Below are 26,912 nucleotides of genomic sequence, written 5' to 3' on the forward strand. Positions count from 1 at the left end.
CAACACACAGAGCTTCCCTCCAAGTAATTGGCTCCTCATTTTAATGAATCTCTCTGGATGAGATTTCCTCTGGCTGTTTAATGAGGCATCAGCTGTCTGACCTTCAGCCCTGGAGCCAAGGAACTGCATCTTGACTGAACAGCAAAGAGCTTGCCAGAGCAACCACACAAACCTCACTGACAGAGTCAGTGTCAAAAAACTCAGCAGTCTCAGGTTAGTGTGAACATCTCCTCCCACATCTCCTGCTTCTCCCTTGTTCCTTTGGCAGGAATTACAAACAGAATGGGGTCACACTTGGAGCTCAGCTGAACCAGGCTCTGCAAAGGAAACTTTTCACTGTGGTTCAAAAAGGTCAATCACAAATTCTGGATGAAAAACCCCACAGAGAGTTATTGAACAGACACAACTTGTGGCTTAGAAAGCACTATTTGCAAAAGCCAAAAAGACTCGAGAGAAAAACCACGACATGCTTATCTTGATGTCTGTTACTTGCTAGAAAGGGAGACTTTGCACAGCATTTTAGTCTGGACTGGTGTCCTTCTGCATCAACGGTCTCCTGTTAGCACATGAAAACCTCTGCAGGGGAAAGATGACCCAGCTGGGACTTTCTCCCTTCAGTTAACTGCAGTAAAGATTAACTGGGGAAGTTAACTGCAGCATACAATTAAAATATCATAATGTTCAAGCCATTGCCCATTTCTCAGGACTGTTGTGCAAAGCTACTTTATCAAGTACCTTACATAAGTAAAAGTTATTTTGGCATCCAGATTTCCCACAATTTCTCCAAATAAAGTCATAAAATACCCATTTTCAAGAATGTTTTTGGACAGCATATCACATCAGTCAAAGCTGAACCAATTCATTTTTTCCCCTCCAAGCCAGCCAGAACCAACAGAAAATTTTGGGGGTTTTTTACCCCAGCAGCCATCTGGCAACTCCACTGCGGGAGTCAAAGCACAAAGATGCTGCTGAGATGAGGATAGTTCTCTGGCCATTCAGCAATGAGCAGGTGGCTGGAACAGGCCCCTGGATGTCTGTTTTGGGAAGTATGGAGACTGTTATGATGGCAGAAGAGAGGAGCATTAAGCAGAGGTCTGATTCTCCTGAGAGGAGCTAGATGGTTGCAAGTACAATGAAACTAATCCAGGGCAGATTTAGAAAGATCTCAGTGTTACTCTTGTCTCTGCAACCACAGCAATAGACACAAAAAGTGCCCTTATCAAGGGTGATCTTTTAATTTCCTGATGTGTGACTGACACTTGGAATGGCCACTGTCCCTTCTGCATCCTCTGCAAGCACGTGAGGCACTGGCCCAGCCTGTGCCAAGAAAATCTATGTTGTGCAGGTTCAGCTCCCACACTCCCCTGGAATACAGATGAACAGATGCAAAAGTCTGAAGTACCAGCAGGCTCCAAGTAATTCTAATGAGCCATAAAAAAACAACCTTCCATATAAAATGGAAATTTAAATGAAAACATTAGGATAACTACATCCCCATTTGTTCCCTGTATGCTTAAATACAGAGCTTTCCTTTTTCCTTAGGAAAGATGAAGTGAAAGTAAAAGCAGAAGTTTTAGGTGGTTTTCTAATGGGAGAGGAATGAAGATGTTTGGTTAAAAATAAGTAATCACCACAGTGCTCATTGGAGTAAAACACAATTAACTTCCCAGTAGGGAAGGGAATGACAGCACACACTACTGGGCAGCTACGTTCCCAGAGCTGGGACTTACCACTGATCCAGTTCCAGACAGAAAAATCAAGCTTTTCTATCACTTTAGTTCAGCTGCTGGAGAGTATCTTCAACATTTCCTCTACAAAACTAGAGCTTGGATTTGTCTGATTGTTTGAACCTGATCAAAATCTGATCATATTTTGCCAGTAGTATTCCACGTGCTGTTTTCATGGAGAAAATTTTGTATTCTCATGTCACAAAAGCAAACAAGAAGCAGCTGATGAAACAGCAAACAAAATGTTCACAAGGCTTCATCTGATACTGTTCTAACTTCCACTTGGCATCCAGAAATGAACACAGTGGAAATGAAGAAAACCAAAGCGAGAGGCAAATGGCCCAGGCCCTGCAGCTGCTCTGTTCACAGGGAGAAGCAACTCAGGTAACTCACCTGAGCAGAATGAATCCAGGTGCCAGATCCAGCAGCTGCTCACACCATCCCAGGAGGTCGCAGGGATGGTTCTTGACAGTCCCTTCTCCCTCTGGCACAGCTGCCCCTACACCCTATTCCTGCAGCACTGTCTGGAATATGAACCACAACCTGAGGATGGCTCATTTAGGTCTGTACATTTCTCGCTGGCCTCCAAATCCCAGAGGGAGTCAGCAGAGCTTTGGCAGAATTAGGGGATTTCTCAGGGAGGGGGAAGAACTACCTTGTGGAAGTGAAGCCTTTAAGGGTTCAGTTACATTGATCTGCTCAGCTCCATTCTGAACCTTTGAGAGCCCTGGGTTCCTCCAGGGAAGCCCTCCAAAAGGAAGCAATTCATTGATGTCCAGCTCCTTTTAAAGATTTTAAGGAATCTTCACAAGTCACAACCTCTACAATTAACTGGAAGATCAGCATTATTAAAAAAACAAAAGAACAAAAAAAAACCAACAACAACCTTTTGTTAATGACACAGATGAGCCAACTCTGCACAGAGGAAATGAAAATTACTCCAAGCAGGTCATAAATACAAAATTTTATGTGGCATTTCAGTAAAAATATGCCTAAGTATAAATTTGCAACACTTTCATGTAACAGACAACCCTGTGTAACATTTCCAGGAAGAAAACTCATATAACAGGTGCCACCCCCACAGGGGTAGTAGATACAGAGCATTCTAAGACACACATACAAGTTCCACACAGATCCCAAGGACAGGAGGTTTGGAATGCTGGATGGATTTTCAGCCTCTTGAAAGAGGAACCTGCCAGATTTTTTTCTGTGGCTTGCTGTTAAGCATTCCCATTCCAGTGGCATGCAGCCCAATTGATATTTAAATTTCTTCTCAACAACCTTAAATTAATTTTGACACACAGCTCTAGCTCACAAGCCTTAAGGCCCTGTCCTTCATCAAAACATTTTGAACAGTGCCAGCAGCAGCTTCTCCAAGGCCTTTTTGTCTATACGGAGGTTGCAAGAATAAGTTCCATTTCTTCACAATTACTCCTAACAGAAGAGAGATAACAGAACACCCAGACTGCACAAAAGGTTGACCACGACCTTTTGGAAACACACCAAGTTTAAAACTATTGTAATAGTCTAATTAGCGCAATTCACAGGATTCAATTAAAATGTGCTTTAGTGGAAAAAAACCTGATCCTGGAAGGTACATTAACATGACACTTCTACTACACAACTAACAGTTTTTCTGTTAAACACAAATTTAGCCTTTACAGTGTTTGCTGCTCGCTGTTTCCCAGATAAACATCAGTCAAAATGGAGTATCTCCAGTATCACACCACAGTAATTTTCCTACAAATGCAAAATTAAGTTGGAGAGATCAATGGTTGCACTGTATCACCTTTTCTAAGCAAAGCCCTAATCACAATTCAGTGATCTTTGTAATAAGATAGACCAATATATGTCAGATATGGTCAAACCCAGTCAGCGTTAATATTCCCTACTTTATTCATGAAAACACAGGAACAACATCCATCCTATGTTCAAGAACTCTTAGAAGCCTGGCCAAGCCCACTTCTAGATCTAGGATGCTGTCATCTGCTGCCTGCTTATTTAATCTGTGCTCATCAGTGATCTTAAAGTTCAGTCTATCATGACGGAAAACACTTCATATCCTTGGTTTAAATAATCCAAACCAACTGTGATGTGCAACAGAGGAAATGTGAGCAGAGAATTCAGGCACACCACACAAAGGGGCTTCTGATCCCTGCCACAGCATCTCAAAACCACGTGCCTTTTAGGACAAAGTGCCATTGGTGGGTTTGTTTTTTTTCTTGTGAAATCCAAAGACACTGCAGGGAAACCCAACTTTTGCAGGAACACCTTTTTGTCTTTGAAGCGCACAGGTCTTCTCTTCACACTGTGGCCAACGAAGTTTTCTTGATTTTTGCAGACAAAAGTATAGCTTTTAAAAGGCTTCTGTGTGCCTCACCTACTGCTGAGTTCTGTGGCTGCCAGCTTTGCAACTGCTGAGTTACACGGGACAACACCCAAACATCACAAACTGTTCTCAAGACAGTGCAATGTATAGATATTATCAAGTCTATGCTTGCACCTATGAGAAAGCACATTTAGAGGTGTCCACTGTACGGAACTCAAACTCCAGACTGGGAGTATTCTTCAAGAAATTTCAAATTCAGGATATGAAGTGTAATTTTTATCTTTGAACAGCTCTACCAGACAAATGGAAGTTTCTACCATATAGATCAAAAACATACTTGACAGGACAGAAATGGGTAAGTAGAGCTTTCTTGGCAAATACGTTCTTTAAGAGCATTAAAAAAACAACAACAAAACAGCTTTCAACATAAATTGGCCCTATTAATCTCAGTCTCAAAGGAAACCAGCATTTTGCACTTCTTCTAATGAAGGATGATCTCATCTCTGACTACTTTTTGTTCTTGAAGAAATAGATGAAAATCATGCATGTTAGCAAGGTTTATACATGTGTGTATATATATTTAAAAATAATATCAAGATTAGGACACATCTTATGTTCATGGTCATATATTAACAAAGCAGGAACATACAGGATCTCACTGAGGGTACTCCTTACCAAAAATGACTTATATATTAACCCAAAGGAGTGATACACTCATATGTTTAATGACCCAAATCTAACCACATCTAATGCTCTCTACCTGATGAGCCATTTTCACCTTATGCAGTTCAACACACACACACACACGTTTATTCTGACAGAAGGAGCAAAACCCAAAGCTTCTCATCACTACCCACCTGTGCCCCCTCTCTTTTCTCAACGTGATCATTCCAAAAGGAGAAAAGTGATCAAAGGTAAAACCCTAAGTGCCTCTTCAGATAACACCACTAAAGCAGCTTGAGTTCTGCCAAAAGCATTCCGAGCTGGAAATGGCAGGACTGCACTGCACATGATAAACTTGCACTGCAAGAAAAATGCAACTTACTGACTCCAAAGTGAGTGTTTCCTGCTACAATCTCCTGATGGAAACAGATTACCAAAAGAAAAAAAGAATAGTCATGCTTCGGCAAAATTTCTCCCGACCAAAATAATTTTCTTTAAACCTCTTAAAGGTTCCAACACATTTAGCTGCGACTCTGACTTAGGTTTTAAATTACTCCAACTCCTTGGGTCAAACAACTCAAGCTGCACAGCCTCTGGTTCACCAAAAACTGACACATCTGGGGGTGAGCTGCAGGATCAACTTCCAAAACAAACACAAATAAAAATGGAAGAGAAAGGTGCTTCAGTTGAAAGAGATAAAAACAAACCCATGGTAAACAACATTTTCGACAGAAGACCAGTAAGGTGCCTCCTTTCACTAGTGAATTGTCTCTGTGCTTCTGTGGTATTTGGGAACAATCAACATTCAGACAGAAAAGTCATAATCCTGCCAAGCTACTGTGGAGTTAAAAGTCCTGATCTTGCCCAGGTCAGTCCTTAGGGTGACACACACAATGATCATTTCAGAGCTGGTGAACTGAGGCTGATACCCCCTTTTTCTCTGAGAGGACATGGAACAGATAAGACACTGATTTTGATTGTCACGGCTAAGGTCACACAACACACAGCAAATGTGCTTATCAAAGAAAGTAAGCAAGTACTAAGCTTAAAAAAAGATGAGCCTGCTGGCAGAGCAGAGCTTTGCGTAAACACCAACGACAAATCAAGTGTAAGCTCCAGCTTCAGACCCTCAAGGGGTCTGACATTTCTTTGGTCCAAGTGTACAAGATACACCACCGGGAAAACTATAGTTCCTTCTCAGCCCCCTGACTTTTCCGCTGCCTCACTGTGCTTTCAGTCTCTGATTCAGCTAAAGGCTGCTCACTTAAGTCTTCTATTTCTTCTTCCCCTGATTCTTTTCCAAGTGCTAAATCCTCCTCCGACTCATCAGCACTTGAATTTGCTGCATCTTCTCCATCTGAGAGATCTTTCACATCCGCAGCCTCTTCCGCATCGTCCATGGAAAGCTCTGCAGCCTCCTCTGGTTCTTCCAGCGCTGCATTCTCCACATTCTCCTTGGTAATTGCTTCTTCTAAACAAAGCAGAGACTGCAGTTAGACTGAAGCTCACAACAAGCCTTTTAAAGTTGCACCACCAGGGACATGCTCTGAAATACTGATCAACATCATAATTTATTAAGGTTATTACTCCAACTGGGATTGCAACCAGAGGATCCTTAAACCATTCTGTGGTTCTCTGACTGAAAACTTTTCTTTACTTTCCATTTATTTCATTAAACCTTCAGGAGATTTCTCCTCCACTTCAATTTATCTTCCTTGCATGTCAGGCACAGTTACACTTGATTTTTATTCTACTGAGTTACAAACTAAACTAAAGACAAACCATTCTTACTTGGTTCCTGGATTATTGGTTCACACCTAAGATCTGAACAGTGGGTTGCCCTTCCTCCTACAAATTTGCACTTTAAATTACAGCTTCTCACCCTCTTAAAGAATTCTTACCAGGTGTTTCAGCTCTGTATTTTGACTTGGCTGGGCAGAGGCAGTCTGAAATCAAAACCAGGATCTGTGGAAAGGAAAAAGACATTTATTAGCAATAATAAAAATGGGATTTATTAGCAACTGCAAAAGTCCCTGCAATCATTCTCTTTAGAAAGATATACACAATAAAACTTACAAAATTATATCATCTTGCTTAGAGATAAGAGCTAAATAAAAACATGGAAAAAAGTGCTTTCTCAGTGTGTACTAACCAGCATTCCCTGTTTCTACTACCCATTTTCTTCCTCCTACTTTCCTAAATTTACCAGTACTGACGCTTGCTGAAGAACAGCTCAGAACACAGTTGAGAAATTTTACTTTCTGAAAATTTATGAAAAAATCTTTGTCAAGATTTCCTGTATTTTGGGATGTTATGCCATTTCTTTCTGTGGCTCCCCAATACAGATGTGTGTTCCACCTTTTGTACTCATTATTTAACCAGCCCACTGCAGAACACAGACACTCAAAATGCAAGAAAGATATTTGTGCCTCACTGTCACATGCTAAGAAAAGTGCAAAGAAAAAGACAGAGTTGACACCATGCAAAAGAAATATATTTCAAGCATTGAAAAGCTTTTTGGAAAGAGCTGGGAGATTAACTTCACATTTTTTCAGCTTTTTCAGTTTGAGGTTTTTTAGTGAAAGATTAAGAAGAAGAGTTTCTTTTAGAACCTGATATTCACTTGTTTCTAGTTATATTAACTTGTTTTGCTCTTATTTGGTGAAAATCTACCATCCAGAAAAATGCAGCTGTTGGAATTGAATAATCAAAAACATTTGCTTGCATACAACAATTCTGTATGCACATCATATATAAAAACATGGTTTTGCCTAAATTCAATTTTCAGCTGCATTGAAATCACTTCCCAGGACTACTGAGAAATACACTGACAAAATTTTTCTTTATTTCATTAATATTTGGGCTGAAGGGCAGAGATTCACATCCCAGAAACAAATTTTACACTTCCTACAAGGAATAGTGATTTGGCAGCAGTTTAAACCAGTTACCAGCAGAACTGTTTGAACTGTACTTGCAGTTGCAGAATACACTTGTGGAACAGGAAACTAATCTAAAAGAACTTAAACCCACAGAACTTCAAAGCCTTAAAAAATATTTTCATCCTTTGATTTTGAGTAACAGTGTGGCAGTATCCTTACATTGCTGACTCCCACAAAACCAACTCCTTTGTGGTTAAAACTCTGCACAAAGCCTGTGCTCTTAGAAAGTTGGAGTCTTGACCATGCCAGACCACACACACTCCACCCTTAGATACAAAAAGGCCAATACAAGAATCACTCCTTTTAGTGGATGGACTAAACAAATCTAAATTGAAGCATTTCATAAGAACTTGATAAGATTTCATAAGAAGGTGACCTGATTTGTATTGAGAGCACTGTCCAAATGCTTCTTAACCAGTGACAGGCCTGGGGCACTGACCACCTCTCTGAGGAGCCTGTTCCAGTGTTTAACCACCCTCTGCTTCCTAATGTCCAGTCTAAACCTCCCTGGCAGAGCTTTAATCCACTCTCACACATTCCTGATGTCACACGGAAGAGGTATTAGTGTTTAGTAATATATTATTAAAGCAATGTATATTTTAGTGTATCTTATGAGCAAAGTCAGTTTTATTTTTTTCACATGATAATGCAAAGCAAGAGTTCTAGTTAACTGAGAAAAAAAATGTTTTCTTACCAAACCCAGGAGCAGGCCAATCAGTAAGGTAGCTAAGATGAAGATGGCATAAGAAACCCAAACGTGAACTCCAAGAGTGCCAGTGAGGTAGTTATGAATTTGCTGGAAATTAGAAAAAGATAGTTAGTAACTTCATACCTAAAATCACTTAGGATTTCTACTGCCAACACCATTACATAAATTGCTGTCTGATTAAGACCTTTCATTTAACAGCATTTATACTGAAGTCTTCCTCTTTTGGCACCATTACATCTTGGGGTTTTTTTACTAATTTGTTCACATTAAAAGGCTTTTTAAGCAGAGGATGCACAATTCCTGCTTCTGAAGACACTCAGCATTAGAGATGCCATACACAACCTTTACTGCAGATGGATGGATGAGGAGGCTCAGAGCTTGTGGGAAAGTATCACAACATCCTTCATCCTTATGTGGCATCTGCTCATTAACTACAATTAAGCCATCCAGCTCATACTTAAGCTTTTTAGCTCTTAAAAGGAGCCACATACTCTAAGCATACACTAAATAATTTCACTTCTGAATTTAAATATAATAACCCAAATACAGTATTAAGATTTCTTTGAAACCTACAAATTCAACTGGCTGAGTCAAGCAGCACATCAAATCAGATGAGCTGGTAGGAAGTCAATTATGACATTAAATCTCTTTCAAAACAAACCACAATCAACAATTACAAGAGTTTAAATACAAAAATTCCAGAATCGTCCTTTTAAATGTCAGGACATCTTTTGATATTTATTAAAGCATAAGACAGCAGAGCAGGAGGAATGAGGAAATGTACACCTGAAATACTCATCAAAGTGGAAGGCAAATTAGTGGCTTCTTCCCAGGACAGTTAATCTGTCAGGAAGGAGACTTAGAGAAACACCACCAGTTGAGAGCAACCACTGAAGAGAAATATCAGAAGGTTACAAGAAATAAATATTATCCAGTGAAAGAATCAAAGATACAATCAAGCAGAGCTCCGAGTTGTGTATGTTATAGGCTTAGCAGAAAGGATACAAACTTGTTCCAACTCTTAAGTACATTTCTTTCTTGAAGCACATGTTACAATAGTAACATTTTGCCACAATCAAATACTGTCTCAATCCCACTGACACTGGAAGGTTTTGAGAGGATGTTTCCTGACCAGAATCTGAAAGGTCTGAAAATTGACGGTTTTTAGATGCCATGGAAAAACTTGGATAGTTTCCAAAGGAAAGGGTGTTGAAATATTTTAAAGTAAAATTTGCTTTAATACTTTAAAAGCACACTTCAGTGTAGCTAAGCATTTCTCCTTTAGTTCTGATAATTACTCTATTATCCAAATTCATCATGTTTCGACACAAGTAGTGCTGCCAGTTTGAACCCTAGATGCAGAAATTATTACTAAAAAAAACCCTTGCTCTCCCTTCTCCTGTGCAATACACGATTCCTCTTATAAAAAGATAGTAAAAATACTCAGTTATTATTCTAAGCATAAAAAGGGACTATGGAAAACACTATATGGTTACTTACCCTGATCCATCCTGAGAAGTGAAACAGCCCTGCCATTCCATGCATCCTGGAAAACAAGGAAATAGAAGGACATGTTCACAGCAGCCCTGTAGCTCCTCTCCCCATTGCTAAATATCCTACAGTTCTTCTTCCTTCTCACATGAGAAATAAGGACCCTCTCTGGATCATTGATATGAATTTATATATAATAGCTTCAGCCAGAATGGAATGCAGGCCACTGACATCCTTTGTGTCATGCAAGCTTTCTACAATATTTCTAAGCAAATCCCTCCCTCTAAAAACAAATTCTTACATATTCTGTAAGCACTACACTGTTTGCTATTCCAAAGGGAGACAAAAGTCTCTCCTGCAAAGAAATTAACAAAACATCCTTAAAGCTAAAGGCTGCCCAGTAGCCAGAAGTCATGAAGAAATGATCTACATAAACACACGCTTCATTCCAGGACTCCGCAGATATTGGAAACGCCACTTTAAATAATGCTCAGTGGATGCATTTTTTCTTTTAATCTCTTTTCAAAGATGACATAAACAAGCCCTAGCAGGCATAAACAAAAGCAAATGCAGAAAATAAGCTGTCATTATAGGTGAGAAGCTGGGAATCAGACTGTCAATACCGATTGCTTCTGCAAAGCCTGCAAGTCTAAGGAATAAAGGCCTTTTGTCTTTAAACTGTCAACACAGGACCCATAATGAATAATGAGATATAAAACATCGCTTTTGTTAACAAAAACCAAGTGGTACATTATAGAAGATGGAGACTTCCATCCTGCTACAGGTTCCACAGCTTCCCATTTCCTCTCTACAATGTAGCCTTGAAGATCTTCTAAGGTCCGGGAGCCGCGGTATCTACGGAACACTCCATCGTTGGCACTGCAAAAGAAACCTCATCAGCACAGACAGCCCCCAAACTCTGGGGTAAAAATCCCAACCAAAACCCCCACATACATTATAGATTTCACTGGCTCAGAGCTGAGTGTTTGGGAGCTGTAATCCATGATGGAAAGTTCAGTTTTTAAACAGCATGGGGTTTTGCCATTTATAAAGCTGCTGTTTTTCTTAAATATTTACTGGCACTACAGCAAATACACAAAGCACATGAGGTTAAAAACCAAACCATTTCTAAATACAACTCAGAATTAGAAGTGCACATATTATACATATTTGTTTATATATCTGCACAACTCATAATGCTCTCACTTACTGAAGGGTTCAATACTTTAAGGATGACATCGTCTTGCTGATGAAGAGATATAGCAAAAGTATTTTGCCATTTTTCAAATGTATTTTGTCAAAAATATCATTTTCACTGATCCATTTTTAATAGTAGGTGTAACAGGGAAACTTAGTAAAGTCACTTAAACTAAAGAAAAGCCTCAGATAAGGATTGCATCATGCAATCAAAGCTATAATAACCTGAGCTGAAATCAAGTCACTATTCCTTCATTTTCCTCTACTTTTCAGTTACAGATTAAGTCAAGTGGCAAGTAGGAGTCAACAGCTGCAGTCTCCAGTATGTCATACTTACTGGTAAATTGTAGGAAGTGTTGTGACAAAGAAACGACCACTCAAGCCTAGAAAAGGAAGAAAATAACATAAACAGTTCGGTAAAACTGAAATTTCTCAGCGTTCTAACTTATCTATAAATACCTACAAATGTGTATTTCAGAGCAGGTTGAACAGGTTTCATCACTGTTTCGTAAATACAGGTTAACAGTTGTCAGATATGCTACACACAGTAACAGATACTAAACACTGATTACAAATTAAGGAAAAATGTTAGCTTGAAGAATGTTTACTGAGAGGTAATTTTCCTCATTAATGGATTCGCCTCCTCAGTATTTGAACCCAGATGAAGTTTTGGACCAGCCCAGCATTAGATGCACTCAGAGTCCATTAGAAAGGGCCGAATTCCTATAGCCATCAACTGCAATTCATATAAAGCACCAATGTAAAGAGTATGGTTATTTAACTTGGCCTTTCATAAAATTCTGTGAAAATCTTCTCAGAAATAAAGGCCTTATTCAGCCTTCAATAAAGCAAACAGCTCTAGGCAACAGGATTAGCCATGGAAAAGTATTGTACCAAAAGGATTTCTGCCTTTAGAGACAAAGATGAGCCATACTGAAATAAGCCAGGTATTTTTAAAAGTTTCAGTGATAATGTTTTCCTCAGTTTGAATTCCTCTATGGAATAGACAAAAAAGGGTTACGGCTTTTTTTGTTGTTTGGTACTTTGTTTGAAGATGTTTAAAGCAAATGATCTTTAAAGTTCCAGAAAGGAAAGCTTCTTTACTTCAACTTTTCAGCTCCCTGTCTTGATAGCTATGAGAGGAAGCGTGATAAAAAACTTTCTGAAACAGCTAAAAGTTGTGCCAGCACAGGGAGATATAAAGCAAACAAACCCACAAGTGTGACAGCAGAATTAATAACACAGACAGAACAGATGCACCAGGAAAACTGCGTGGAGAATCACAAAGTACATAATTAGCTTAAGAACAGTGAAAGTCATGGAACACTGAAAGGGTCTCTGAAGTTGTTAAAAATACCACGTGGGCAAAGAAAATAAAACAGCTCAATCCTCTTACCTGTGGCCTATGCTAGAGTGAACACCTCAGAAGCAACTCTGAAATCTAAAAGCTATGAAAAGCATCTAAGCACCCCCAACATTTTAGGTGAGGGTTTCTTGGTTATCACCTCCCTAGACTGATAAAACCAGTTGTGAGTCAGCTACAACATTTAAGAACACATTAAATTGTTCTGGTGTCTGTTTAGTACAATCTTGAACTGGCTACAGTTAAGCACCTGTCTCTGTCTGCCAACCAGAAACTGACATCCCCTACAAAATCAACAGTTAATCAAAAATTTACAAACTCTTTTATTTGTATATGCACACCCTGAAAATGTACAGAGAACAGTGATGTCATCTAAAACTCCATCTGCCTTCAGCCACCGACTACTCAAAGAAAACAGAATATCCAAGAAGTCTTGCTGTAATGCACAAGTAAATGTTGTCATCAGGAGCTTAAAGGCCACACAAATATGCAGAACTTAAGGGTCCACAAGCATCTCCACTATTTGCTAGTTCCACACTGATTGTTCCAAGGGAGAAGATGAGGCAAGAGGAAGCACTTTAAGGCTGGAACATCAAGGGACTGCAATCTCCTGTGAAGCCATTAAGACTCTGGTGGATTTATTCTTCAGGCATCTCCTGCAATTAAGCACCATGAATAGCCACTTTATCCTGCCAGTTTGGGAAGTGCAATTTTATGTAACTCTGCACTCATCTCATGGTTTTCCCCTAATTTAACACATTTTGACTACTTTCAATTCAAGAAGGGGTTACATAACTAAAACTAATTAAAGCACCATTGTACAAGCAAAAAAGGAGACAGAGCACTTAAATACAAGTGAAAGGCTGATGCAAAGCCCACAGTAAAAATACCTTAGTAGCTTTGGAGAGCTCCACAGAAACTTCTATCTTCCAAATTACATCAGCACCAAAGGTCAAATACATAATAAATTTTTGTATTCCAGTTTCAGCATTCCTTAGTTTTAGAACTGCCTGCAGCTTCCAGTGCTGAACTGGATGTTGTAGGTTTATTACACGAGCTTTGGTACAAATTCATCCTTTTGGTCAGTCCTTGGACTAACAAGTTACCCATGCTTAGGGGTCAGGACTCTCAGAAACATAAGAAATTCAAGTATTAAGGTTACATCTGTTTAAACAAGGTAATATTAAAACTCATCTGTTTATTACATTATATAATGATTAGTATATGCAGTTTTTTGATACCAGATTTTTTGTGTAATTGTGAACTTCTAACAAGACATGAACCTACACAGGGTCTAGAACAGCTGGCATTTTCTTGTCAACCTGAATTGCTGATTCTGAGCAAGAGTTTTGATACAGCAAATCTGTTCAGCATGTTTTCAACTAATAAAGTAAACACATTTTTCATGCACTTCATAAAGCAAAAACAAAGAAAAATCAGTAAAGTTTGGCCTTTTTTTTTTCTAACAACATCTCATCTTTCAGTCTTTTGATACTGCTGATAAAATCTTTTATCCCCCTTAAAGCCCAAACAAGCATGAACCATTCCCAGGAGAAGCAGAGGTTTATAGAATATTAATACTACTTGTACAGACACATTCAAAACTCTGAAGGGAGTCACCAAAGGAATAAATTAGATTGCAGTCATGCTTCTGTGGATAGTTAGGAAAGTGTTTTTATAAACATATTTGCATATGTGCATCACCAACAGAAGACAGCAATAACATCTGTAATATAAAGCACTGCCACAATTAAACGAGTCCATAAATCAGCAACATACTGGAAACAGCTAGCAACTTTAATTAAAGCAGGCTCACTCTACCACACCCTGAAATTCTCCTAACAGGAGGCCACAGAGCTGGAATCTTCTGCAGACAGGTTGGAGGAACGAGACAGGCAACAACTTCCAGTGAAGAAGATTAAAATAGAGAATAAGCCTCTTAAGTCAGTATTAAGCCAGATCACACCCCCCCCAGTTCTTTAATACTTCTTCAAACTGAGTTTATAAACTTCAGTTCAGAAATATGAACTGTATGGAGAAACAAACTGTGGGTAACATTATGTTGACCATGAAGCCTAAATAAGCAGTAAATGGTACCTGTATTGAATAATTCCTGTTATTAAAACACTCTGTTTTGTGCACACCTGGTTCCTGAGTGACATCCACTTTTCCAACAGTGATGCCGAGCCGTTCGCTCTCCTTTGCAAAGCTCTCCCAGGTCGCCTCAATTTGTTGACAGGCTGGACACCAAGGAGCATAACTAAAGGGGGAAGGCAGGGTAAATATTTTAATACTCTTTCACTTCAAGACATTCAAATTGATTTTTCATACAGAGAAAATACAAAGACATCAATCACAAAAGAAGAAAAACCTACATTTTTTCTTAATTGAGTCTACTGAATAAGACAATCAAAGTTGTTTTATCAATCTTTATGTTCCTCCCCATGTTATTAAAACAAAACAAATCACAGATTTGAAAAATTCATACCCAAACTCCTAATCACTTGTGATTTATTCTATTTACATAGGAACTGAAATCCATTTCCAGGGCAGCTCCCTGAATTATTGAAGCCAAGCTGTCCTCTGAAGCAGTATCCTTTATCACAACATTTTGTATTTCCCACACCTCAGAACTTCCAAAAATTGCATTTGCCTTAGCCCACTACTCCATACATCACAACATACCCTTTTTGATAGCAGTCATTAGAGACTTAAAAAGAGCACACATCAAATTCCTACTGCTCATACTCTACTGTCTTGTTTTTACCCAGGCTATATTTCAGAAAAATAGGAGCGCACTTTTCAAGAGCTGAATTTTGTACGCTATCAGAATAATTAAAGCAATTTTGCACCTATTGGTAATATCAATCTGGAAACAGAACAGCTAATATAAGGATAACAACAGATACAATTGATGATAAAATACCTTTCTGTATTTTAGCCTAACTTGGTTGGCCAAGTCTACATGAAACTTGTGCAGCCTGCCACGCTCTGTCAGACACACTCAAGGGAACCAGGACTGGGAGGTACAGACGGAGCTGGGGAAATTGCCCGGACTCAGCCTTTCACTAATGAGGAGAGACCTTTATGGGGTTTAACCTGATTTACCAAGGGGGGAATGGAAGTTTCTGGCAGCAAAAGCAGAGAGTCTAGGGACACTCTCCTTGTCACAGTGCTCCACAAATGCCACTGAGCACCCCATCCATTGCAAACCATAGAAGCACATTCCCTCCTGGGCAGAGTCCAAGATCCTTAGCACAAAAGCACCACTGGGAACCTTTACAAGGTTCTCTACTCCTTTGGTCGGTCAGCCACCACTGCTATCTGACCTAGGGAACAATCCCTGCTCTCTGGCTGTCAGCAGGAATACTTACTTCTGTACTGCCTGCAGACAGAGACATCCCTAGCCACCCCCAGATGTTTCATATGAATAAAGCATAATGTAAAACAGGTCATTTCTCACAGAAGAGGCAGAATTCAATTTACTTGCAGTGCTTTGTGGTAGTTTTTAAATCCCTGCATTTAAAAAAGGGAATCTGCTCACTTTGCAGTTAAAAGGACACAAAAATACTTGTTGTATTTAACTGTACTAGAAATCCATGATTCTATGAAAGCCCATATCTTGTCTTTTTAAGTCAACATCATTCTGTGTGAAAGGATCTGAAAAAAAAGGACATAAATCTTAGCCTGTCAAGAGACAGACGCTCAGTATCTTTCCAAAAGATGCTGGAAACAAGTCTCACATGCAGTGATATTCTCCATTGTGATGATGGCCCAGAGAGAGCTTTTAATAACAGTCTGACAGATACTGTACTTTACAAACAGGATTATTTTATTATAGAAGCTTGACTGATAAATAAGGAACTGCAAACATCCATCAGATAATGCAGCTAGTGTTGATCTAAAATCAAAGAGAGAAGTTTGACTGTTTTCTAAATCCAGCTTCTCTAGACATCTCAAATTCACACCATGAGATTTTCAAAATTAACACCTCCTTTACCCTGTTTAATCTGATTTTGGAATAGAAATTTCGACCCCATCAAAATTTATATTTACATTTGACATGCATAAGCATTTTTCCTGAATGAAGTGGAATATTCAATACACAACTAACACATGATTGAGAAGACTTCCTTTAGTTCAAAGCAGCATGAGAATCTATCCATGTCACAACTTAGCAGTGACAGGACATAACAGTGAACTTCACAAAAAGCTGTGGTTGTTGGCTGTCTAATTTTTAGTATCAATATTGGACATGGGATGGCAATAGTTCCATATCATGCTACAAGATCCAGCCACTCCAGCTAAACATTAGCACAGACAATCAGGATAAAAATATTTGCTTTATGTTGCTCAAATTACACATCCCATTCTTGCCAGCCAGGAAACAGACTGTCGCCACATGTTCATGATAGAACTTGCAATAGACATCAGATTTCTGCAAGAGTTACCACTGCTGTTTACCTCAACACCCTCACTTGCCTGAAGGTCTCATGTCTGCATTGTTCATGCAGCATTTGAGGCATCAAGGAGTTCATTACTGCCTCCTGGAAATAACACAAAAATTACATTACCAAAACTTTATTTTGTCTCCTTCTCGGTCTTAAAATAATGAAAGAGTAAGTGTAAGGGGAGGTAAGTTGCTGAAGAGTAAAATACTTCATACCCCAGACATCTTTATCAAAAGTTTTAAAAATCTTTATGCACCCTGGATGACTGAGGGATGTACTTGATTTCAACAGGGTCTTCTAATGAATCCTTTAGAACTGCGGCTGATTTGTATTTCCACAGAAATTATGGCACAACTATCATTCTTAAATCCATAGGAAAAAAAAAAAAATCTGTAGGAGCAGGGAAACAGACCCTCGTGTCTGCTGTGGAACCAGCCTTTGCTACTTTTCAAGTCACAAAATGCAAGAGTAGCTCCCTGGCAAAAGCAGACGTAACCAAGTTTCTACTGCCATATTCCAGACAGACCAGGAAACAATTAGCACTTTGTCAACACCACCCAATTTAGGGCTGCCACTCCCATTCCTTCTCCCCTGCATAAGGGGGTAGCTCTATTAACTTTTAGGGCACGTGGTGCAGTGCAAACAGGTGTGCCAAAAAAACAGGCCTTTCCAAATCAAAAATCAAAGCTCGCTGGAACTTCAGTCAAGACTTGGGCACTCGGTTAAGGAAAGAAAGCTTTCAGTAGCCTGTCACACATTAAAAGGCAATTTGCTGATCTCCATCACAGCTAAAAGTGACACACTGCCAAAGTATTCAATGCAAGCAGGTACTGCACGTTCCTCAACGAAAACCTCATTTCTGATGCTTCCAGACCTCTTCCACAGCACAGTTTTACAGCTGAAATGCTCTCACACACGGTCAGCCCTCCATAAATAAGGCTGCAAATGCCTCTTACTGCAACAACGATTGACCTCAGTGGACAAAAAAAAAAAAAAATCACTATTTCCAAATATCCAGGTGATTTCTCCTGCTTCTACTCCATTACAACACCTAAAGCTTTTTGCAGAAGGCATAAATAAAGCAATTGAAAAGCAAAGTTTGAAGCTCTCAGACAGACTTTCCTTTTGACTTCTATTCATCTCTGATCTAAAGCACAAAAGAACAAGCTTTGGCTTTCAAATACCAACAACTTCACTGAGGCAATACAAAAGAACCCACTCAAGTTAAAACCAGTTTGAGCAAAGGTGCCTTTCAGCTCAGTGTGAGCCCGAGAGGATCAGTAAACATAGAAGGACTTTGTTAAGATGTACTGACACACCGTTTCCAGCTCCAAGCTGCTTATGCTCTTCTTGTACCTACTGAACTCACTGTTTTATCTGCCTTTTCACCACCATTACCAACAATATCAGTGAACAGAGGTAACCCTGAGTAGCATTCCACACTTCGCTCTAACGGCAATTTCACCAAGTTGCACGAATGTAGGAAAAAAGGAAAAACAGCTTATGAATACAAGCACGAGAGGATTTGCTAAACAGAAAACAGCAAAAACATAAAACAGCTAAATGTTCTTAAACCAAGCTGCTTGACAGAGTTCATATTGGGAATGATATTAAAACGAAAGTGAGAAACAGAATGGTAAAAGAAGTATCAGAATGAAACTCTTACTGTTATTATTTTAAATAGTTTTAAAAGGGGGGAGGGGAAGGGGGGGGGAGGAAAAAAAGAAAAAAAAAGGAAGAAAAAAGAAGAAAAAAAAAAACTAAAAAAGACAGTTTCTAAGTACAGCTAGGTCTTGAGGCAAGATAGGCAGCTTTGTAATTCCAACAGAATAAATACTCCAGATCAACTGTGTGGTTTTAATGACTTTTCAAGGGAGCAGGTGGCAGCCAAAGATACAGAAGTTGGTCCCTGTCATTTACCCGGATCTCTATCACCACAACACAAGCCCTGGCAGCTGACAAGGAGCTTCCTGCAGAGTGCCAAATCCCCCCAAACCAGACAAACCTTATTTTGTAAAGGAGAAGACATTATTTTTAAAATAGAAAGCAAACCAATGAAAAATTATGTGAATTATTCTAGAGCTTCAGCTGATTAGGTTCCATCATTCATACATATTTTTTATGTCCACTTCCACATCTGTTTTGTTTTGTTTCTGCAACAAGGGGCATTTCAGCACCACATTTCTGCAGTTTTTGTTCAGCCAATACCCTGCACAGCACTCAGCTGTGTGTTCAGTTATTAAATAAAATGTTTGCTCACTTCCTCTGGACCCAGCCAGCAGAGCTGCAGAGGCTTCAAAACCAAAACAGAGTTTTGATAACTAGATTTTCATTCCCCCTGCTTTTTGGTTTTAACTGAGTTTTGGGTTGTTGAGTATTTTTAAGAATAAGCAAAAGAAAAGCCTGGACACTAACAAGAAGAGACTAGAAACCCTTAAGTGCCAGAAAATTCTCAATCTTGTTGAATTCTTAACCTAACTTACAGTAATTGTTAAATAGTTTAGCACATCCTCTGGGATTTTATTTACACGAAGTACTTCAAGCCAACAGATTAAAAGCATTAAACCATCTAAATATAAAATGTTCAGCTTCATTTTTAACACCTTCACTTGAAGCTACAGACAAAAGGTGCTGGTGGGAGGGCTGAACCCTTGCAATCAGCTGGCCAACGAGAGAGCAAGGCAACATTTAATGATAAATGACAATAAAAAATAAAAAGTACGGGCCTACACTCTAAGTATAAGGCTTGCAAACGTGACTATTAACTGGTCTCCTGATTTTCAACTAGTTAGAATTAAAATGGACAATGCAGACATTCCTTATCAGGTACACACAGCAGTAAGTCTGTGCTGAAACAAAGGGGAACCAAAACACCCTATTTAATTTAACACCCTACATGGGAACAAGCACATGAAGTACTGCAGATGCACCAAGAGCATAAACAGTTTCTTTTGCAACCAGAGGCACGAAGACAAGAAGTTCATTGATGGGTTGTGGTTTTTTGTGGTTTTTGTTTGTTTGTTTTTTTGTTTTAATTTACTTTAAAAAGAAGAGGATGTTAAACTAAGATAAATCAAGCCTGGAACAAGTTTTGTTTACAAATGCAAAATGTACTTTTAAGTAAGCAGACCAGAAATTAGTTTTCTGTGTTCCAAACAGACGTTAATATTAAGACAAAAAGAAAACTCCTCATATTAATGAATCATTATCTCACAGCTACAGAACAGAGATAAAGAAATAGGGAAACTTTTTAACACAGCTCATGGCAGCATCACACTCAGGTCCGGGCTGGAGTGCTGTGTGTGCTGTGATAGTAACAACATCCAAAAAACAGTGCAATGTCAGGCAGATATAGAACCTTCTCCAAAACATTTTTATCAATAAAATGCAGCAGCGCTTCCAGGGCCTGCAATTTTTCCAGCTATGAACAACCAAATATTTACAAAAAGCCAGCCAAGTACATACACCTCAGCTGGGAAGGAAGAAGAAAGAAAAATCCTATATCTGTTACAGATGTCACACACAAGTAATTTCAAATTTAAGTTTCTCTATTTTTGCCCCTGGGAACAACAAAAAAGTGGAATTACACAGTGATTTTCCACTCTCCCAAACAGAAAAACTTACATTAAACAGCAGCTGTACCTGTTCCTACCAGGGCAGGAGGCTTCAAAAGAGCAGCAGATGATTTTTTTTTTTTCCACGACGATGCTATAGTAACATTTGCATTTAAAAAAGTACAGCTCGGAAAACAAAGGTCTTATAAATAAATAGGAGGTTCCTCAAACAAATTAGGTTTTAATGAACATTACTGCAGACCTGCCAACCAGCCTGAGACAGCATGGAAGGAATTCATGGACTGACATGCAGGACCCCTGTCTGGATCACTAGCTCTAAACCAGACAAAAGCCAGGAGAAGCCAAAATCCACCAGAATGGAAACTGCTGCAAGAATCAGATTAGTCTGCATTTGCTGTTCTCCTCATTGAAGCCACTTGGGCTGAGAATTCTCACACGGAATTTCTGCCACGAGCCAAATCAGCAATATTTAGGCAAGAGGGACACAGCTGCTGCCCACGGAAAAACTCACTGGCTATAAGATGCTGCTTGCCCCAGCTACACTCCCAAAATAAAACCGAACTTTCTTCCTTCTCTTATGGGTATTTTGACGAAGAGGACCCGGAGCAGGGATGGGGGGAAACCCGGATCAGATTTCACCCGGAAAGCAGGGGGAAAATTCCGGACCGGATTCTGCCTGGGAAACATTTAAAAATCAATCCTAGAGCTCCAACTCTCACTAATTCCATACCAGCAGCATTGAGTTTGCATCCTCATTAAAGACAAAGGTTCCTCCTCAGGGGAAAAGCAGAAAGCACCAGTAATGAACCACAGGAAACAGTGTGGAAACCCGAGGAACTTTCACACATCAAACACTGCATAACATTAATCAGAGTCTGATTTAAGCAATGCCCAGCTAACACCAAAGCTAACTCTGCCACCATCGCTATCGTCATCATCCTCTCACTCTGAACCAAAGATCAACTTCTCAATTGGAGTAAAGGCTTCCAAAGGACTTGAACTGTTCACTATCCCAACCACTTCTGATTTCAGTCAGTTCCTCTCTTTTTCTTCTTCGGAGGCACACGCCACTAGTTACATAAATATTTTCTTTTAGAAATAAAAACTTAAGAGTCATCATGAATAACATTCCTCCTTAAAACTCACCAATATGTGAATCAGTAACTTTCATACAATTGCTTCCACACTGGACTAAGATGTACCAAGTGAAAAAAATGAAAAAACTTCAATTTAAAACATAACGCTGGAGTGGGAGAAAACAAACTTATTTTTTTCTTCCACCTTTTAGATCACAATAAATGAAGAAAGAAAAGTCATTCTAAATCCTCAGCCACAACAGTTGGTAGCCCTGGGTCACTATTAGCTGTTTCAAGATTGTTATCACCTCTTCACTGATTAACACCAGGGTCCAGTAGGAGTCTGAGCACTAAGTGCCTAAGAGAAGTGATATTCCATCTCACTAAGAAGAGACTGGAGATCTCATCAAATCAAATCCAAGAGCAAACCGAAAGTTTAAGTAGCTAGCTAAGTATTAAGGAGGGAGCACGAGTTCAGGTGTTCAAACTGTTTTAAACTTGAACACTTGCACAGAGCAGCACACTTGCCACAGTAAAATCCTATTTTATAGCTGCACGGCCCACAGGTACCACGTGACTGTACTGCCTACTTAAACTACTTTTTTATTCATTGCTGCCTTAAAAAAACCTCGAGCTCCTTTCCCCCCTTCTGAATATAAGCAGGTGAGCGAGGCTCCACCAAAAATAAAGTCACATGCATTTCCAGTACAGTCAGTCAGAAGTTAATGAAATCTGACGCATCTCCCTTCAATGAGAACTCTGAGCTCAAGTCAAGGCTCGGATATTATGTAATACTGCTTTGGAAGCCTACTCCTGCTAAATACTCCCTACCGAATACTCCTCTTGGAGCTCACACAGAACCCAGTGCCTGGGTGAGGAGCAGGGCAAGAAGCAGTGCTGGACACTATTCCCAAAGTGACCCATTTAACCTTGGACACTCAGATGAGAATGTGAGAGACAGCTACTTCACAGAATCACTGAATGGTTTGGGTTGAAAGGGGATCTTGAAGACCATTCCGTGCCATGGGCAGAGACACCTTCCTCTGGCAGGGACACCCTTCGCTGGACCAGACCGCTCCAAGCCCTGTTCAGCCTGGCGTTGAACACTTCCAGGGATGGGGCCTCCACAGCTTCTCTGGGCAACCTGTGCCAGGCCTCACCATCCCCACAGTAAATAATTTCTTCCCCAATATCCAATTTAACCCAGCTATCTGTCAGTTTGAAGGCACTCCCCCTTGATCTGTCAAGACATGCTTTCATAAATAGTCTTTCCCCGTCTTCCCTGTAAATTCCCTTCAGGTACTGGAAGGCCGCAGTTAGGTTACCCAAAGCCTTCTCCTTTCTAGGGTGAACAACTCCAATTCTCTCAACTTTCCCTCAAAAGAGAGATACTCCATTCCTCTGATCAACCTGGTGGCCTGCTCTGGACTCACTCCGACAGCTCCATGTCCTTCACTCCATATCCCTCATCCCCCTCTGTCCGGAGCGACCCGTTTAACCTTGGGTACTCGGTGACCGCACAGGACGGGAACCTGCGGGGCAGCTCCTTCTCTGTCCGCCGTCCCAGCAGGGCCCAGGGTGTGGCCGCCGCCTGAGGGCGGGCAGAGGGGACGCGGGCACCGCCCGCCGCCTCCCTCACGCAGTGCCCGGGCAGCCACCGCCGGGGTGGGGAAGCTGCAGGGCGGGAAGGCGGGCCCAGCCTCCTTCTCCCCACAGCGGGGCTGCAGTCACCGGCCATGCCCGCTCCTCGCAGGGAACCCCCCTCGCCCCACCCGGCCACGCTGCTTCCGAGGCGGGGGAGAAAGCGGCCGCTACTCACAACTCCAACATCCACTGGCCCTGCAACACCAGGCTCCAGTTGGAGCCGCACAACACTCGCACGCTGCTCCGCGGCTCGAAGGGGCTGTGGAAGGAGGACGAAAAGCAAGCGGCGGGACCCAGCAGCGCTGCGAGGAGCAGAGCGCGGAGGAATCGTCGCCCTCGGCGCCAGCGGCCCGGCGCCATGTTCGGCCCGCCCGCCCTCAGGAAGTCGGGGCACGAGCGGCAGCCGCGGGGGCGGCGCCTGCGCGGGGCAGGGGCGGCTCCTCCCGCCGCGGCCCCGCCCGTGGCCGCTCCCGGCGCCCGCCCGCTCCTCAGGGCGGGAGAGGCCGGGCACGGGCCCCGAGCGGTGCCGGGCCGAAAATCGCGCTCCGACCAGGCCTCTGAGCACCTGCTCCGGCCACAGCTTGCGGTGCGCTCGGTCAGGTTTTCTGGCCTTTCTTGTAATTGTGCGCGCTCGTGGCGCCGTGTTGTGGGAGCTGGTTAAAGAGGGGTGGTGGCTTCGCTGGGTTGCTGTGAGGCGCTAGCCCTGTAGGATCACGTTAAAGCAAGTGTTCCCCGTTCCAAGGGACTGTCGCGGACTCACAGAACACCAGAACAGTTCGGGTTGGAGCACGCCTCAGTCCATGCCCCCTGCCAAGGCAGGGCCACCCAGAGCAGGTGTCACAGGAATGCGTCCAGGTGGGTTTGGAATCTCTTCAGACAGGAATACTCCATGATTTCCCTAAGCTGCCTGGTCCAGTGCTACGTCAACCTGAACATAAAGAATGTCTTCCTCATGTTGAGATGAAACTTCTCGTGTTTTAGTTTATGGCCATTGCTGCTCCTTCTGTCTTTGGGCATTACCTCTCTGCCCCAGCCAGGCAGCGCATCCATCCCAATGCATCCCCTGCCCCATCCCAGACACATCCAGACATAACGCTATGTTTTCCTTGACTCCAATGAGATTCCTGCCTGCCCCATCTTTTTGCCTTGTCCAGGTCCCTCTGAAAAGCAGCCTTATCCTGGAGTGGTATGAGTGCCCCCTTAATGGAAATTAAGACAGTTGACTTCTTTGGTTTGCCTGGTAAATTAATCAGGGAAAAATTTGAAGAGATCACTGTACAGGTCTAGGCTGCCCTCTTGTCTGTTGGGAAAATTCTTGTCTAGCTGGAGGTTACCTTGACATGGAAGTAACTTGTGCTGAACAATTTTCTAACAGTTACTGCACCACAGTGCTGGTAAATCATGTTGGTAAAACATTCCCACTTTTTTTCCCTCAGCAGAGGAAATAGTAGCATTTACCACCTGTGAATTTTGTTGCACTTTACCAATTCATTTTATGAGGCTCCTTTACATCGCTCCTGTATTACCCCATAGGATTCTGAGCTTGATCCAACCAATCTTTGAAGCCCAAGTATTGGTCTGACCTTTATTGACACTGAAGCAGATCCAGGGTTAACATTTGGTGTCAGAAGCAGAAGATGCCCCTAGCACCATTCTCTTTATGCAGAAATGGAACCATGACAGATGTTTTTTCTCTTTTGTTACTTCTCAGGAGTAACAAGACCTCAGTGATACTCTCCTCATCAGGTATTCCAACAGTACTTGCCCTTACCAAAGAAGAGTTTTGCTGACAGCTTCCCAGCACTGCAGAGATCCCTGACTTTCTGAGCTGTCTTGCCACTGCAATTAATACCAGCTGAGGATTAAATAAGTAAGAGCCTCTCAGAATACAATTTTTGTAATATTTTCCATGTGGTTCATGAACTCAGAGTCTGTATATTACAATTTTTTGAATCCTTTTGTGATTTGTAAAAGAAAAAAAAAAACCCAAAACTTTCTCTAATTTGTCATTGCTTTTCCTAAATAGATAGTGTACAATTGGATGGTTTAGCAATGCTTAGACCTGGGATATGTAGTGAAGAGAAAAAAAATACAGCAGTACAAATTATTTGAGAAGACACACTTGGCTGAAGTACCTTAAGTTCCTTTGTGAGAAGATAATACAGAAAGGACTTTTTTTTTTTTTTCTGCTGCTGGTAAGAACTTGGGAAACTTGAGGGAAACAAGCTGATTTTTCTGTAGATTCTCTAGGGAAAGAAGAAAAAGTGATTGGCCAAAGCAGAGAGAGGGTTGAGGTCTGCTGGAGCTGAATTAAGAGAATTTATGTGACAAAGAAGTGATATGCAAAAGGGAAGGCTGAGGAACATTTTATTTGTGGTGGTACAGGGTGGTGAATAGTTATAGTTGTGTCATTAAAGAACATGCAAATGAAGGGGCTGAGAAGGAACAATATGTAAAGTGATGGCTCCAAATAAATGGGAGTGTTCCTGTGAATCCCAAAGAACCAGGAATGCAAAACTTACTTTGTAACTAATTTATCAGTAATTTCTAGCCACATTCAACACAGAGGAGGTTTGTGTTTCAGGCAAATGCTGATCAGGAAGAAGGCAGAGTTGTTTTTGTTCTTGAAAGAGAACAGAGTGTTCCTAAACCAGGGGAGACATGTCATGGAGCTGCTAATCCCTGTGAAGTAGGTCAGGCTTGCCAAGATGGAGGTGGTACACCTCAGTTGAACCTGATTAGGAACATCCATTAGGAAATGGATAAAAAGAGAAAGCAAGGAGAGCCAGTTAGAGAAAACAAGTGTCTGGGCCAGATCTTCTCTTGCTTCTCTGATGACTTCAATTGCTCTGTTCCTTACACAATTTACTCTCCTTTAGCCTCATTGGGCTTCTGTTAACCTGACTGCTCCAACTTTTACACTGTGTGTATGGTGCTCTGTTGGCTCTGCAAAGACCTGGAGAGCTACAGTTTTCCAGCTTCCATACTCCCACTGCTGTTACAGAAAAGCTTCAGGAATCAAGCTGTCTCTTTAGGTTTCCACAGCTGTTGGTAGAAGTGTAGCCATGAGCCTCAGGTAAGTTTTGGACAGAATTTAATTAAAAACAAGTTCTAATCTGTTTTTATTTGCTTTATTCTTGATTATAAATGTAAAGTTCAACTAGATATAGGAAGAAAAAGTGAAGCTACATGAAGGGAAAAATGCCAACCTGTCTTTCTCTTGTTCTGTGACACTCAGCTCACAAATATTTCTGTGTTGAAATGATAATTTATCTGGGTGACCAGCCCTTGCTCTGCACAGAGGATACCACCAAAATACATTGTTTCCTGTATTTCCCCACCAGTAACTTCACTATTTCTCTTGAACTATGTGGGGAAGACAGGGCTTTGTGTTATGCCACTGTTTTCTGTATAGGGAGCTTGAAGGTGACTTCAAGCTAGGTGACTTTTAAAAGGTCCCTTCCCACTCAAACTTCTGTGTCTTTGTTTTCACTGAACTAAAATTTGCCTCCTCTGATAGAGTGGTTTTCTAGTGGAAAAAGAAACGAGTTAAAAATTTCAGAGATTTTAGGTGTGTGGTACAGAGGATGAAGTTGGAAAATTCTCTCTGTAACTTGGTTTCTATTTTATTGAATTCTACTTTATTGCATGTTGTCCTATTATTAGTTTGTGTGGGTGTCTTGTGGTAAGGAAAGGTATTCCAGCATTCTTGACACGTTTTCTCTCACTGTGTGCCATGATGGATTCA

General features: G+C 40.9%; 1 protein-coding gene across 3 annotated transcripts; it reads right to left on the reverse strand.

Moving 5' to 3' along the window:
* Positions 1-2,672: 2,672 nt before the first annotated feature.
* Positions 2,673-23,601, reverse strand: TMX4 (thioredoxin related transmembrane protein 4). 3 transcript variants are annotated; one of them, XM_062490619.1, is made up of 8 exons: positions 23,340-23,601; positions 14,563-14,678; positions 11,393-11,438; positions 10,609-10,737; positions 9,868-9,913; positions 8,353-8,454; positions 6,621-6,684; positions 2,673-6,187 (listed from the first exon to the last, which is right to left on the reverse strand). In XM_062490619.1, the coding sequence occupies exons 1-8, from the start codon at positions 23,522-23,524 to the stop codon at positions 5,904-5,906; spliced, it is 972 nt and encodes a 323-aa protein (XP_062346603.1). In that variant the 5' UTR covers positions 23,525-23,601; the 3' UTR covers positions 2,673-5,903. The 3 variants fall into 3 exon arrangements, with proteins under 3 accessions (XP_062346603.1, XP_062346602.1, XP_062346604.1); XM_062490618.1 differs by having other exon boundaries at positions 2,673-6,190; XM_062490620.1 differs by lacking the exon at positions 23,340-23,601 and adding an exon at positions 16,883-17,987 and having other exon boundaries at positions 2,673-6,190.
* Between the last annotated feature and the right edge of the window lie 3,311 nt (positions 23,602-26,912).

Source organism: Cinclus cinclus, chromosome 3 (assembly GCF_963662255.1).
Source record: "Cinclus cinclus chromosome 3, bCinCin1.1, whole genome shotgun sequence".
NCBI lineage: Eukaryota > Metazoa > Chordata > Aves > Passeriformes > Cinclidae > Cinclus > Cinclus cinclus.

Bases quoted from the DNA above. Each gene is read 5' to 3' on its own strand.
- TMX4 (XM_062490618.1), bottom strand. From the start codon at position 23,524: ATGGCGCCGGGCCGCTGGCGCCGAGGGCGACGATTCCTCCGCGCTCTG. The intron at 11,439-14,562 runs GTGTGCACAAAA...TTCCTTTTCTAG, and splicing joins GGATGTCACTCAGGAACCAG to GCTTGAGTGGTCGTTTCTTT. The intron at 8,455-9,867 runs GTAAGTAACCAT...TCTAATTTCCAG, and splicing joins ACTTCTCAGGATGGATCAGG to CAAATTCATAACTACCTCAC.